Genomic DNA, 14,829 nt, shown 5'->3' with positions numbered 1-14,829 from the left:
AGGAGGAAAAGTTGGCCCCAGACAACTGCTTTCATTTCCCATTTTGACATATGAGAAATCCACCCTTATCAGTTGCTGCAGCCAGAGGCAGACCCCGCCACAATCCCAAACAAAGGTCAAGGGGGAAGTGGTGTGGCTGCACGATGAGGGCAACTTGGATTACATTTCTTTGGGGGGGGGGGAATCGTTAAGGTGAGGCCAGGAAGGAAACCGAGTAAGCCCAAGGAAAGGTCAACTGATAAGAAAACAAGAGTTTAAAACCATTCATGACATTGAGAAGGAAATACCAGAAACAGCTAATTAAAAATACAGCCTCTGAATGCAATTTTTTTTAAAAAAGGAAGACAGAATGCAAAATTGGAAAATAAAATCAATTGATCAAGAAAGAGAAGGAGCCTGAGACTGCAAGCTACTTGCAAACGTGACAACAATCACATATGAAGGTATTCCATAGGTATTCCACACTTCGTTTGGTAAGCAAGGCCGGCACAGAATGGTTCCTAACAGAATGGTTTTCCCTTACACTCCCCCCCCCCTTGACACTGGCTGACTCATTCACAATCTACAAGTTTCTGAACACCAGCCATAGGTTTTGTAATCAGGAGCTGAGCAGGACTTTCTGTGTCTTGTATCTCACATGCAAGCCCAGTATTACTGACTAGAGATATCTGGGGCTTCAACATGGGGCATCATACATACAAAGGATGTGTAACACTCTACTGACCTATGACCCTCCTCTTGTACTAGTGCAGGCATAGGCAAACTCGGCCCTCCAGATGTTTTTGGACCACAACTCCCATGATCCCTATCTAACAGGACCAGTGGTCAGGGACAATGGGAATTGTAGTCCCAAAACATCTGGAGGGCTGGAGTTTGCCTATTCCTGTACTAGAGAAACCCCTGAGAAAGGAGAATACCTACCACTAAAGTTACCTCAGAAGTAAGAGGGGGTGTGACTGTACTCAATGGCTCGTGGGTTCCCTCCTCAGCGCTTCCACAACAAGTTTAAATACTGCTTGTAGCATACTGATCCTGTGTCACCTAGTCACCCACTAGTCCAGCTTATTTTCCCCAAACCTCTCTACAGAAAGGCCCTTGGACTATCAGAACCTTAAAATCCTCTTTGGATGCCCTCTATGGCTGAAGTGAGGCAGGTAACCACCAGGCACAGGGACTTTTCAGTGGTGGCACCTCAGTTATAAAATACCCTTCCCGGGAAGGCTCTCCTGGAGCCATATTTGTGACCCTACTGGCATCAAGTGAAGAGCTTTTTGGTCACTCAGTCCTTTTAAATAATTTAGGTAATGTGGGCCTCGGTTCTTTTTTAAAACAACAACAACCCTGAAGGAGCTCTTTTTTCTCTAATTGCCTTGTATGAATGTTACAAAGTTTATGAGGCCTTCTTGGTTGTGTCACAACCTTTGGAAGTTTGGTTGGTGGCAGCGACAGGGAGGACCTTGTCTGTGATGGAACACTTATTGTGGGGATATGACCCCTTCTGAGCTTAGCCAAACTCTATCATTATTAACGTTCAGTGACTATTAAGGTGACATTTATATTCCCTAGCCTTTGCTGCTTAGTCCCAGTACGTTATTTCATTTCATTTCAACTCTGCCTGGGTTTTATTCTGGATTCTAACTTTTCAGTGTTGCTATATCGTAAACATAGCAAATCTGTTTTTAATTTTGGGTGTGTGACAAGTTCTGTATTGTTGTTATTTATGTGGGATTGCCCCCCTTTTCTAATTGTTTGATCTTTTTCACTTTGTACAGTCAGCTGCAACTTACGTGAGGATTACATTCTGGGGTTTGCACCTAAAGCCAAAATCGTGCATAGTCAAAACCCATCGGGTTCAATGGTGGTTGGGATTGCCCAAGCAATTTTTCCTGGAACCCTGCCCTCCTTTCTTATTGATATTTTTATTCTTTGCCAAGCACATAAAGCTGAAGGCACACAAGTTAAATGTGCCTAAGTTGTGGACTTGTTGCAGTTCATTGTTGTTGTTGTTTTAATTATTTATTGCAAGCAGCCCAGAAAACTTTATGTTATGCAGCAGAATACAAATGTATATACTCAGGGCTGCCAACTTGAATAAAATATTGGGTGGGTGGGTGGGTGGGTGCATCAGGTAAGCCCCACCCTGCATAACCAATCACAAGACACGACTCACACACACCATTTGAACAGCAATGCCTATCAACTTTGGGCATGTAACAGAAGAACGTTAAGAAGAGCATCTGGTCCAGTATCCTGTTCTCAACAGTTGCCTGGGGGAAAACAGCAAGCATGATTCAGGCACAACAGCACTCTCCCTTGCTATGGTTTCCAGCAACTGGTAAGGCTCTTTGGCTTCCGTCAGTGGAATGGGGAGAAGCCAAGAACCCCTTTTCCCTTTGAACTCCCCGAAATCTGCTCCAGAGGTTTGGGGGAGCCACCAAAGAAGTATGGTAGGGGTTGCAGGGGGCTGCAAGGTGTAAAGGGGCTATTGCTAAACATCACCTCCCTTTCCGTTCCGGTGATTGAATCCTCTACTGGTGGCAAAAGCTTTCTGCCAGTGAAGGAATGCCAACTGGGTACAGCTATCAAGGATCAGAAAACCAATTTCATGTAACATCATCTTACCTTGTTTGGAAGCCACTGACCTGGTTCAGATGTAACAGGAAACTATAGTTAACTGTGGCTTGTATGTGGAAAGGGAGCTATAAAGAAGCTGTACGTGAAGCTAGTGCACATCTTGGCTTATCAAACTCAGATTTTGTGGTCCAAATTTGGACAGTATATGCTAGATTTTAGGGCATCCTGCCAGTCTGGAAAACAGTTGGACCATAATGACAACAGTTATCATCCACCAGGAACGAGAAAGCCAAGGGTGCACCAGGCCATAATGTCTTTCCTATAGGTAGATTTGGAGGGGGGAAACCCCACCTATAGTATAAAAATCTAGGAACAATGGATGCTGCATCAGGCCATCTAGTCTATGCTGACTGGCAGTGGCTTCCCAAGATATGAGGCAGGGTTCCTCCACAGCCCTACCTGGAAGTGCCAGGGTCCCTCTGTATGCAGAACAGATGAGTGATGTCGCTTTCCCGGCATGGAATACTTGGGACACATTGTAAGAAAATACGTGCAGAACTCTTAACCAGGAACGATGAGAGTGTTGTGAAACAAGCATCCGGCATTTTGCAACAGCATGACTCGGTAGCATTTTATGACCTTTTCCGCTCCAAAGGGTCACACCTCCTGCCCTTGAAACTATTCTCCACCTCCTCCTCTCCCACAAGTCAAGCGAGCATCCGAACTATCGAGCCAATCTCTTTTTTTCCTCCGTCTCGTTCTCAAGCCCACCCTCCTCCATGGCTCACAGGAAAGACGAGGCTCCCGAGTTCTGCAGTGCTTCCTTTCTTTATTAAAGATTATTTTTAAGTTCCCAGTCCCTCCTTCTTCCTTTGCTTCCCTGCCCACATCCCCTCCCCACAATAACTGGAAATGTTTAGATCAAATGTTATTTGAAGCTGGGATCTGAAAGGCCAACTCAACAGGGATGCTGGCACACACCAGCAGAGAAAGCACTCGAAGTTGCCTCTGATTAGAGGAGCGCTAAGCGACACAAAACCCTGCACACTGGTGCTGCTGTCTTGAACCTTCTGCATCACAATCCCGTTTAAATAGCCTATCCTTTTTGGTCAAGGTTGAAGGTGCATGGAACTGGGGGAGGGGAAACTGCTTAACATTTCAGCAAGACCTGCTGAAGCTGAACACCACACAATTTTTAAAAATGTGGCAAGAGTTGTGGTTCAGTGGCAGAGCATCCACAAGGCCTCAGATTCAATCTCTGGCATTCTGAGGACAAGCTAGGAAAGCACACCTTTCAGGATGAGGTTGTAGCTCAATGTTAGGGCGTCCTCGGTTGAATACCAGGTCTCCCCAGGCTGGGAAGCACTCCTGTCTAAAACCCTGGAGAGCTACTGCTAAGCTTGAAAGGCCAATGTGCCCAATTTCGTCTAAGGCTAAGTCCCTATGAAACAACAGGGAGCTGGTTGGCTAGTCAGTGTTGTAGACAGTACTGAGCCAACGGCCTGACTCTGGTAAAGAAAAGCTCCCTATATCTGGCATGTACACTATTGGTTTCTCTGGACCGTGGCCCCTTAGCCCAATCTCAAGCTCCACAATCACTGTGATACACAGATGGAGATCTCACACAAGTGATTTTAACCATTCATTTCAACGTTTGGCCAGCTCTCTTGTGTATAAGCTTTCTCCCAAATCAGGGTTGCTGGGCTGAAAGCCAGAGAACATATACGTGTCTTTAGATCTCCCAATGCAGCAGGAGATCAGAAGTTCTGCGATGTCTCCTGCTCATTCCCTCTATGTCCCTATTGCCCAGCCCCCTCCCAGGCTTGCTGTGTGGCATACCTGGGACTCTGACAACATTGGGGAGGAGGGATGGATGAAGTGTCCCACTGAGACACGTGTTGGAAGGAATCAGGAAATGGCCTGTTAAGCCATGCATGAGAGGAGAGGAAGGAAGGGGGGGAGGGAGTTCATTTGGGAGGATTGGGAATGTGATCAGTGATTTTGTGTGAGTCATGGGAAATTCACCAGGACGTGGTGTTTCGCAGCACCTTGGAAGAAGAGGCAAAGAGAAATAACTTCTTGAGTGCAAGTGGTGTTCCAAACAAAGACTAATTTCCCTTGCGAGGTCCCCGTTCTTATACGCTATCTAAAATAATCATCGTGTTTAAGAAATATTTACTGGATACTGGTACTCAGAAACCCTCATTTCCAGTTAAGCTACACTAAGCTCTTCCCTGTCTCACAGAGCTTAGCTATTAAGAATGCGGCTTGCAGATCTCTCCGCAAGTTTTGCCGTTTTTATCCTTGAGCCACTTGCTGCAAAAGTTGTGGCGTTTATGCAACTGTTTGCTCCCATAATGCTGTAAAAGCTAACCCAAGCATCCCTCTGGAACACAGCTGAGCTTCAAAGACTCCACGAGATTATTTCTTTTCTCTCTGGTTGGCTGGCAACTGTGACTGATGGAGTCGGCCCGCATAAAAGGACCGGGGCGAGCCAAGTTGCAATGATGAAGCTGACAATAGCCCCCGCCAGCCCCCCACTCCTCTTTTGATGGCAAGCCACTCTCTCCAAATAGAAAGGTCAGAGCAGGGGAGTATGAGCAAAGGAGCACACTGCCTCCCATACATCTTCAAGGCGGCTGACGCCAGCACAAGAAGATACACTGCGATGATCATAGGAAATGATGAATGGCAATGCAGGCATCTTCTGGAGAAGAGGGAACGTAAGAAGATCGGAAGCTGCCTTGTCAGACCACTGTTCTAGCTCAGCACTGCCTGGCAGCAGCTCTCCATGAATTCAGGCAGTCTCTCTGGAGATCTGGGACCTTCTGCATGCAAAACAGATGCACTACCACTGAGCTATGGATCTGAACCTTATCCTACTGAATCTTCAATCAAGTAACACAAAATGGTTGAGTCTTCCTTGGGGTTACTAAAGAAAGCCAAGCAATGGGAGGCTAGTTAGAAGATGGCCCTCATTATCCTCCCCAGATGTGTGGACCACTGGATCGGTGAATGAATGGAGGGAGATTAAAAGGAGCATCCCCACACAAGTTTTGTTTTTTTTCAGGGTCCCTCCAACTACCTTTGATTCAGCGGAATCCATGCTCTGCTGATCCACTCTCCCAAGGGTTGCTGATCAAATGTGCCAGATCCCATGGTTCCTTCCAACTGTTCTGAGTCTCCAGCATCTGATCTCCAAGAAGGGAGCAGAGACAGCTGGAAGAGAGAAACCAGAGGGGCATAGTCCAGCAGCAACCTTTGGAAGAACAAACAATAAAAAGCCTTGTCAGAGGTACCGTTCTCTTGAGAAGTCAGCCCTTCTTACACCTCTAGGCGAGTGTTGCTAATTGGGGCCTCAAGAAAAATTTAAAGGGGAAAAAAAAACCTGGATGTACATTTCCAAAAACAAATAAAATAAAACCCACATACAGCAAGTGTTTTGTGTTGTGTAGGCTTCAATAATAATAATAATAATAATAATAATAATTTATTATTTATACCCCGCCCATCTGGCTGAGTCTCCCCAGCCACTCTGGGCGGCTCCCAATCAAGTGTTAAAAACAGCACAGCATTAAATATTAAAAACTTCCCTAAACAGGGCTGCTTTCAAATGTCTTTTAAAGATAGGATAGCTGCTTATTTCCTTCACATCTGAAGGGAAGGTGTTCCACAGGGTGGGCGCCACTACCGAGAAGGCCCTCTGTCTGGTTCCTTGTAACCTCACTTCTCGCAGTGAGGGAACCGCCAGAAGGCCCTCTGCGCTGGATCTCAGTGTCCGGGCTGAACAATGGGGGTGGAGATGCTCCTTCAGGTATACTTACTTATGATGTAAGTAATGGGCCCTGCCTGCTAGCCTGCTCCCTAAAATATCACTGGTTTGCTTATTTCTATATATAGGGTGCCTACATTCTGCATTGACTGCTTGCATGGTCCATATAGCATATATTCAACACAAAAAGCATCGACGATTTGTTGTTGACAAAGGACAGCTGGACATATAAAGGGCCCCATTACCTTTAGTAGTTTAGGGCCTCATCAAACCTAAATCCAGTCCTGGCTGGGCGATATCTGGTTTTCAACATTGTGATACATCGATATATCACAATGGTCTGAAATAAGGATGGCGCTATGCAGAGTCAATGGCTGGCTCCATGGTTTTCCCCACATCGTGATTTTTCCTGGCAGGAGAGAGCTGAGCTGGCAGAGATAAAAGGGGCTGCAGGAATCAAGAGAAGCACTGGCTGGCTTCACAGTTTCCCCCGCATTGTGATTTTTACATAGCACACATACCACGATTCATGATATATTGCCAGATCAAAAATTACGAAACTGGTATCACAATATGGACCGGTTTTGGACAATTTACAGTGGTACCTCTGGATGCGAACGGGATCCGTTCCGGAGCCCTGTTCGCATCCAGAAGCGAACACAACCCGCGCCCCGGCATTGCGATTTGCCGCTTCCGCGCATGCGCAACGTCATTTTGACCGTCTGCGCATGCGGCGAAACCCAGAAGTAACGCGCTCCGTTACTTCCGGGTCGTCGCAACTCGCAACCTGAAAATACTTATCCCGAAGCTACTTCAACCCCAGGTATGACTGTATTGACATATCACCCAGCCCTACTGATTGCCATTAAGACACCTCTCATGCTTTCTCTAGTTCTCTTCAGCCATAATTTTCCTGTACACTGGTACCTCAGGTTAAGAACTTAAGTCGTTCTGGAGGTCCGTTCTTAACCTGAAACTGTTCTTAACCTGAAGCACCACTTTAGATAATGGGGCCTCCCACTGCCACCGGAGCACGATTTCTGTTCTCATCCTGAAGTAAAGTTCTTAACCCGAGGTACTATTTCTGGGTTAGCAGAGTCTGTAACCTGAAGTGTGTGTAACCTGAAGCGTATGTAACCCAAGGTACCACTGTATTAAATTACCGTATTTTTCGCTCTATAAGACGCACCAGACCACAAGACGCACCTAGTTTTTGGAAGAGGAAAACAAGAAAAAAAAAAATTTTGAATCCCAGAAGCCAGAACAGCGAGAGGAATCGCTGCGCAGTGAACCCTCTTGCTGTTCTGGCTTCTGGGATAGCTGCACAGCCTGCATTCGCTCCATAAGATGAACACACATTTCCCCTTACTTTTTAGGAGGGGAAAAGTGAGTCTTATAGAGCAAAAATACGGTAACATGGGGTGGGTGCTCCATGGGAGGGGTGAGTGTTAACTCCACCGCCACTACTATTCCACCTACCTCCCCCATGAACTGAAGGAGCGTTGACTGAAGTGGGGAGCCCCATGTACTTGTGGAAGGTCCCCACATTGGAAAATCAGGATGCTAACATGCCGCCCTCTGCTGTTGAGGGCGGTGGAATCCCAAGTGGGGAGAATGTTGTTGCCCTCATCTTCAGCATGTGAGCTTCCTTTGGCTGCTGTAAGAACAGGAAGCTAGATGGGCTTTCCTTATGCAGATCCCTATTCCAGGATTTCGGCTTCCAACTCATGGCAGGCCATCAGAACGAGTGGTGGACAGCAAAGCTGGCAAGCTTACTCACCACAGCCTTCTCACATGTTAACGCAACTCCTGGCAAGGGGTTTTGCCTCACCCACTCGCTTTACCCCTAATACTAATTTTTGCACTTCTAGTTCCAGTCAACACGGCTAAGTAAACTGGAATCAAATGAATTCCTGCTTCAAGCCCGCTACACACAAATCAACATGAAAGATTAACGATAAAGAAAAACCACAACAAAGCAGCTATGATTAAGATGATGGCCTGGACAAAAGACTACCTGCCCACAACACAAAGAGAATTAGCTCGGGATGAGTGCTGTGGCAGATGCCTGGACCTTGAGAGCCAAATACCGTTTAAAAGCACATCAAAACAATGAACGTCATCTCTAAGGGGAATAGTACACAGACATCTGGCACAGGATATTAATACATAAAATATCACAAGAGAAACTGTGGGAAGCAACTATGGTAATGGGGGGGGGGAGAGAAGTCTCTTTACAATGTTGACATAAATAGATCCCACTACAGGTTTGTAAAGTTCTGTATAAAAATATTGGAAAAGAGGTATTGAGAGTGGTTTAGGAATCAAAGCAATGTTTATTATTAAGATAGTGTTTCATAAGAATTGCAAGAGCGGTGGAGGCAGCTGTTAACCCTTTTCCTGTAGTATAGGAACATCATGTACTTTATTTTCTCTGTTTATGCGATTACAAAGATGTGTGCAAGTATAGATTTGTTTTCAAATTTTGCATTATTTCATTATTTACTGTGTATTGGCAAACTGTTCTCTCCAACCCCCATCCCCCCTAATAATTGCTAGGAGGGAAATTGTATGCCAGAATATTCCACTTGAGTATTGGAATGGGTAACAACGGATTAAAAACAAAAAGTTATTTTTTTAAAAGTCTATCTTCATTTGAAATTATCTATAAATGCCCACAGCTTCCAGAGGTACATATCTCCTGGAGTATATCTCCTGGGTACAACCATATAAAATTGATATTAATTAAATCATTTTCAGAATTGTCAATCAGCTTGAACTTGAACCATGTATTGAGCTAGGTTTGATTTTAAAAAGGATTGGTGCTGAATTCAATGACTGGGGATGCAAATGCAGCACAGTATGGGAAGTAAGAAAGAAGTGACCAAGCTGCATTAGAAAAAAGGTGGAAACGTCTCTCCCCCCCCCCCCCCGGCAACACAAACATTCATAGTGAAGGCAAATGATCAGCTTCATTACGCCTTAGTGATATTCTCACATACTGTATTGCCCAAATATAAGCCGCAACCAAATATAAACCAAACCTTTAAAATTCGGGGGGCGGGGGAGAGAAAAAGACAATACTCGAATATAAGATGACCACATGGCGGCGACCACATGGTCCAAGCAAAAAAATCTGGCAATATAGGACCAACATGGCGCACTGGGAAATGAAGGGGGCCTATGGAAGAGGCCCCAACACTCCTCCAAAGTGCCTGCCTTACACAGTGCAGCTGGGGAAGGTGGCCCACCCGGGCACCCGCAACCCGCCGCCAGCTGCCCCCTCCATGCTGGGTGGGCCCTAACAGCAGCAGTGGGGGCCGACTGGGCAAGAAGAGACATTCTGTGGAGGGCGCAGCTCACCTCACACAGCACCAGGTAGGCGTCCCCTGCTACGTTAACAGCGGCGGGACAGGCAGAGGGGGATCGCATGGCAGTGGCAGCACGGCAGCCCCCGCCGGCACTCGCCATCCCACCGCTCCTGGCACTGGGCGGGCACACACACACCCCCCCCCCCCCGACAGCAGAGGCCCACAGCGGGAAGCGGCGGCACTGGCGGCCGGCCACCAGCAATCTGCCACCCCGTTTGCTAGGGCTCCAGCAGCAGTTACAAGGCTTGGGAGCAGCGGGCAGGCTGTGTGCCACTGCCCCATGCTTCCGCCCACTTTGCCAGCAGCCTCCCCCCCTTCGCTCTGACGGCTCAGGGGAGGCTTGGGAGCGGCGGACGAGGCAGGCACCATTGTCCCGCACCCCCAACAGCCCTCGTGGTGGCATCCTAGGCTGTTTCAGCAGCGATATCACAAGGCCGCGAATATAAGCCACACTTTAACTTTTCACTGTCAGAATTTGGGGGGGAAAGTGTGGCTTATATTCGGGCCAATACGGTAGTATGGTTGCATATAAACAAACCCCTTTGCGCATCTGAAACATGCCTGAGGTCAAGGGATAGCCCCCTCTCTTCATTTGTCAGTCATGCTTTTCACTTCCATGCTCAGTAAGCCCAAAGGACCTGAGACATGTACTGATGTATGCAAACAGGGCTTCTTCTGTAGGACCCAGAAAGACCCTTGCAAGAGGTTGTTTTATGTGCATAGCTAGAACACGCATGGGAGGCCTCTTTACCAGCTCACCAAACACACTGCTACAGGGAGGTGTGGTGAGCAGTCTCAGGGAACAGCCACCCCCTCCATGTGGCATTTAAACATGTGAGAGGTTTGCCTGACCACCCCCAGCATGGTATTTGACAAGCTGGAATCATGTTACGAATAGCAATCAAAGATGGCAACTGGAGCAGAAGAGAGGGGACCTGGAACAAGAGAGACTTAAGTTATTTCACAGGCAAAATTCTGACACAATCTTACTCAGTGTGAGGGCCAGTACTGGGGGTTTCAGGTTCAGTATTCATCTGCAGAAGCACACATTTAAAGCGCTTATTCCGCATTGAGAGTCATAGCTTCCTCGCCAAAGAATCCCGGCAACTGTAGTTTGTGTCGCTGAACACCTCACAGCTCCCAAATCTCTCCTGTTCCGGGTTGCCTCTCTCCTCCATGGCATGGACAGCACGTGACCCGAGAAAACAAACAACAGCTACACTAGAATGTGTGGCTGCCGGTGCACTAGGCCGAAATGCGCCCAGGCAGTTGGAATACAGGGACAGTAAAAAGTAAATTTCAGTGGTATCTCGGGTTAAGTACTTAATTCGTTCTGGAGGTCTGTTCTTAACCTGAAACTATTCTTAACCTGAAGCACTACTTTAGCTAATGGGGCCTCCCGCTGCCACCGCGCCGCCGGAGCACGATTTCTGTTCTCATCCTGAAGCAAAGTTCTTAACCTGAGGTACTATTTCTGGGTTAGCAGAGTCTGTAACCTGAAGCGTATGTAACCCGAGGTACCACTGTACTGGATGCAAACAGACACGCAGAGAGAAAAAGACATGTTGTGTTGAAGTTGGGGCAGGGGGAATCTAGTTATAGGCAGAGAGTGTTTGTGCTGATCATGCCATGGTTCAACCCTTGTATGAGACAGTTGCATATTCCTGTATTGAAGGGGTTCAAGGATTCTGTAATAACAGCAAAGTGTAACGTAAGTCAATGGTATCCTTGCTCCCCAAATATATGTGGACACACACACAAAAATCCATACATGTGTTTTAGGCAAATATGGCTCTTCATGCCTTTCTCATAAATGCGCGTATGTATTGCAATGAGGCAACTGGCGGGAACACTGTAGTTATCTCCTGAGACAGCGATGGATGGTTCCCATCCATTATTATTATTATTATTATTATTATTATTATTATTATTATTATTCCCCCCCATGCAAACCCACTACGGATATTTACACTGGATGCTGGTGAAGCGTGTGAGATGGGAGTGGAGCAGGGCCTTTCTCCTGGAGTGTCGTTTTAGTGGTCAACATCAGCCTGTGACCAAGAGGCCTCATCTGAAATGTTTTGCAAGGTTCTATAGGCCTGTATCGTTAAGTGGTAATCTTACTCTCAGCTCTTGTCTTCCAAATCAGTGCATAAGATTATGCATGGTGTGAATAAAGTGGACCTTTACCTAATACTAGAACTCAGTGACATCCATTGAAGCTAAATCTTGGAAGAGCTAGAACAGATGTAGGAACAAAAGGCAAAAGAAAGTAAGGCTATCATCTCCACTGTTGGAGGCAGGGCACTCCTTACATTCTTATGTTAATGAAAGCAGCAACGCCAGCCTGCAATGTATTAACTGTATCTTCAGTTTAAAGCATGTATCATAGAATTGTAAAGTTGGAAGAGACCCCAAGGGTCATAAATAAATTTATTTACGTAGTTATTCCTATAAGTAAATGTAAGGTAAAGGTAAAGGACCCCTGGACGGTTAAGTCCAGTCAAAGGTGACTATGGGGTTGTGGTGTTCATTTTGCTTTCAGGCCAAGGGAGCCGGCGTTTGTCCATAGACAGCTTTCCTGGTCATGTGGCCAGCGTGACGAAACCACTTCTGGCGCAACTGAACACCGTGACAGAAACCAGAGCACATGGAAACGCTGTTTACCTTCCTGCCACAGCGGTACCTATTTATCTACTTGCACCGGTGTGCTTTCGAACTGCTAGGTAGGCAGGAGCTTGGACAGAGCAAGGGGAGCTCACCCTGTTGTGCGGATTCAAACCGCCAACCTTCTGATCAGCAAGCCCAAGAGGCTCAGTGGTTTAGACCACAGCGCCACCCGCATCCCTTACTTACATTATAAGTAAATGTATTTGTGCACAAACACTATGAGAGAGAAGGCCGGAGGAGCTCTCTCCTTCCCTCCTGCCTCAGGGCATTATGGACTGAGTTTCATGCAATATTGTGCCCTTGCCGTTTGAAGGAGAAAAGGGGCACAGCTCCACAAGCAGTGCGAAACAAAAAGGGAAAAATTCAAGCACAAGAGATGAAAGGCGGACCTGAAAGGAGCTGAGCTTTGCCTTGGGGCAATCAATAATGCCCAAAGCCAACTCAGCTGAGCTACGCGACTAGATTATCCATTCTAGGGATATATTCTTAGAAGTAAGCAGCCCACATCCATCAGTTCTTCATCCCCGATTTAGGATTCCAATCCTCGTGGGCTACCTTGGATGGTTTCAAAATTATTCTTACCTCCTGCAAACTCAATGCTAAAGGTCAGGGGAAAGCAAAATATGGGATTACCTGAAGTGTCGCAAGTCTGCTTGTCCCTTGGCACGGCTGTCGGAGGTGCGCTGTGTCTGTAGACCACATGTGGCTTTTTGTGCTCTTCTGCATACTCTTGCTGGTCAGACGGTATCAGCGGCTCTACAAAATACTCTCCATCATGAGACCTGAACGTGCCGAGCTGAGAAGGAATGAAAACAATACCATGAAGCTTCCGACAGAGATGTCAAGGAGGGAGAAGATTCAAAGACTTTGAAACAGGGCAGAAGGGGGCAAAAGAGGACAGGACTCCTTACCTTTCAGAGGTTTGAAGAAGGGATTCCAACAGGCATGGCTTGCATCTTCATCATCATCATCACCATCATTTTATTATTTATAACCCACCCATCTGGCTGAGTTGCCCCTGCCACTCTGGGTGGCTTCCAAAACATATGAAAACATCTGGCCACCCTGTTTCTAAACTCCTGCTAAGAATGGGAATTTTTGCACAAAGTCTGCATTTGCATGACTGTCTTTGGTACACATGGCATGTACAGTATTTGCTTTGCATCCTCGGCTCTTTCCTAAGATTCCTTAAGGTGAATACTACGTGACGTGTTTGAAGGCCTGCAGAGCAGGGATGAGGAAACTGCATGCTTCTAGACATCGCTGAACTGCAACTCCCATCATCCCCAACAACTGGTCGTGCTGGCTGGGGTTGATGGGAGTTGGAGTCCACCAGCATCTGGAGACCACACCAGTTCCCCACCCTGGCCACAGAGGAACAACGTCCACTTGCAGCTCCTTGAATATAAACTCAACGGCCAGAAAGAATCTTAGGTACCACAATGAAGTAGTAAGCAGATGACTTTGTCCTGCTCTTTGACTCCTTGAACTGTTTAAAAAATTGTGCAAACCACACACTAACTCTACCACTGGGGTGCAATCAAATGAGCAAGCCAGCAGGAGGGAATTTCTCAGATGTTCTGCTTTTACTCATCACAGAGTTCTCCCTGGCCACAAGCTGCACCTTCAGGTATTTATGTATTCTGCTGTATTGTTTTTAATATTCAGTTGGAAGCAGCCCAGAGTGGCTGCGGAAACCCAGCCAGATGGGCGGGGTATAAATAAATTACTACTACTACTACTACTACTTTTTCTGGACTAGCCGGCAGCACTGGGCATGGATCAGTGAATTGAGAGAGAAACTTCTCTTTTCTCAGGCTGGATTCCTATAAGAACCTAAAAAAGAGTCAAGAAGAGCCTGCTGGATCAGCCCAATGGCCCATCCAGTCCAAGCATCCTGTTTTCACAGTGGCCACCCGGATGCCTGTGGGAAGCCAGGATTCGAAAACAGGAGCACTCTCCCCTCCTGCAGTTTCCAGCAAGTGGAATTACTGCCCTCATCCATGGAGGCACAGAAGAGCCATCAGAGCCTTCTTCTCCATGAATTCATCTAAAAGAAACCTCTTTTAAGGTCCAGGTTGGTGGTCATCATCACTGCCTCCTTCGGGAGGGAGTTCCATATGCACTGAGTGAAGAAGCACTTTGCTTCATCTGTCCCGAACCTTCCAACGTGCAGCTTTGTCATACGTCTCATTTGTAGGTTATCATCCTGGATTTCTCAAACACGATCAAGATTGGAGGTGGCACAAGAGATCACATCTCAGGAACACTTAAAGACACTCGCTGCAGAGGTGGTCCCTCTTATGCATCCAATCAAGTTACAAATAGGGCCCTGCTCAGTCCCTTTCCCACCATTCCCCACAGGGGCTTGTGGAGGGAAGATCTCTCTTGACGTCTTCCTTGCCTTTCCACCTTAAGTTTCCAGCGGGCTGAAGAGGCTGG

At 46.8% G+C, this 14,829-nt stretch overlaps 1 protein-coding gene across 3 annotated transcripts in view; it reads right to left on the bottom strand.

The window, feature by feature from the left end:
- Window positions 1-14,829, bottom strand: part of ADAMTS9 (ADAM metallopeptidase with thrombospondin type 1 motif 9) — a 139,078-nt gene that overhangs the window by 119,148 nt on the left and 5,101 nt on the right. For all 3 annotated transcript variants that reach the window (XM_079957643.1, XM_079957641.1, XM_079957642.1), the window contains exon 3: window positions 13,021-13,183. In XM_079957643.1, the coding sequence (XP_079813769.1) occupies window positions 13,021-13,183 (163 nt within the window). The remainder of the gene's footprint in view (window positions 1-13,020; window positions 13,184-14,829) is intronic.

Source organism: Podarcis cretensis (assembly GCF_951804945.1).
Source record: "Podarcis cretensis genome assembly, chromosome: 2".
Classification (NCBI taxonomy): Eukaryota; Metazoa; Chordata; class Lepidosauria; order Squamata; family Lacertidae; genus Podarcis; species Podarcis cretensis.
This window is presented reverse-complemented; position numbering and strand designations above follow the sequence as displayed.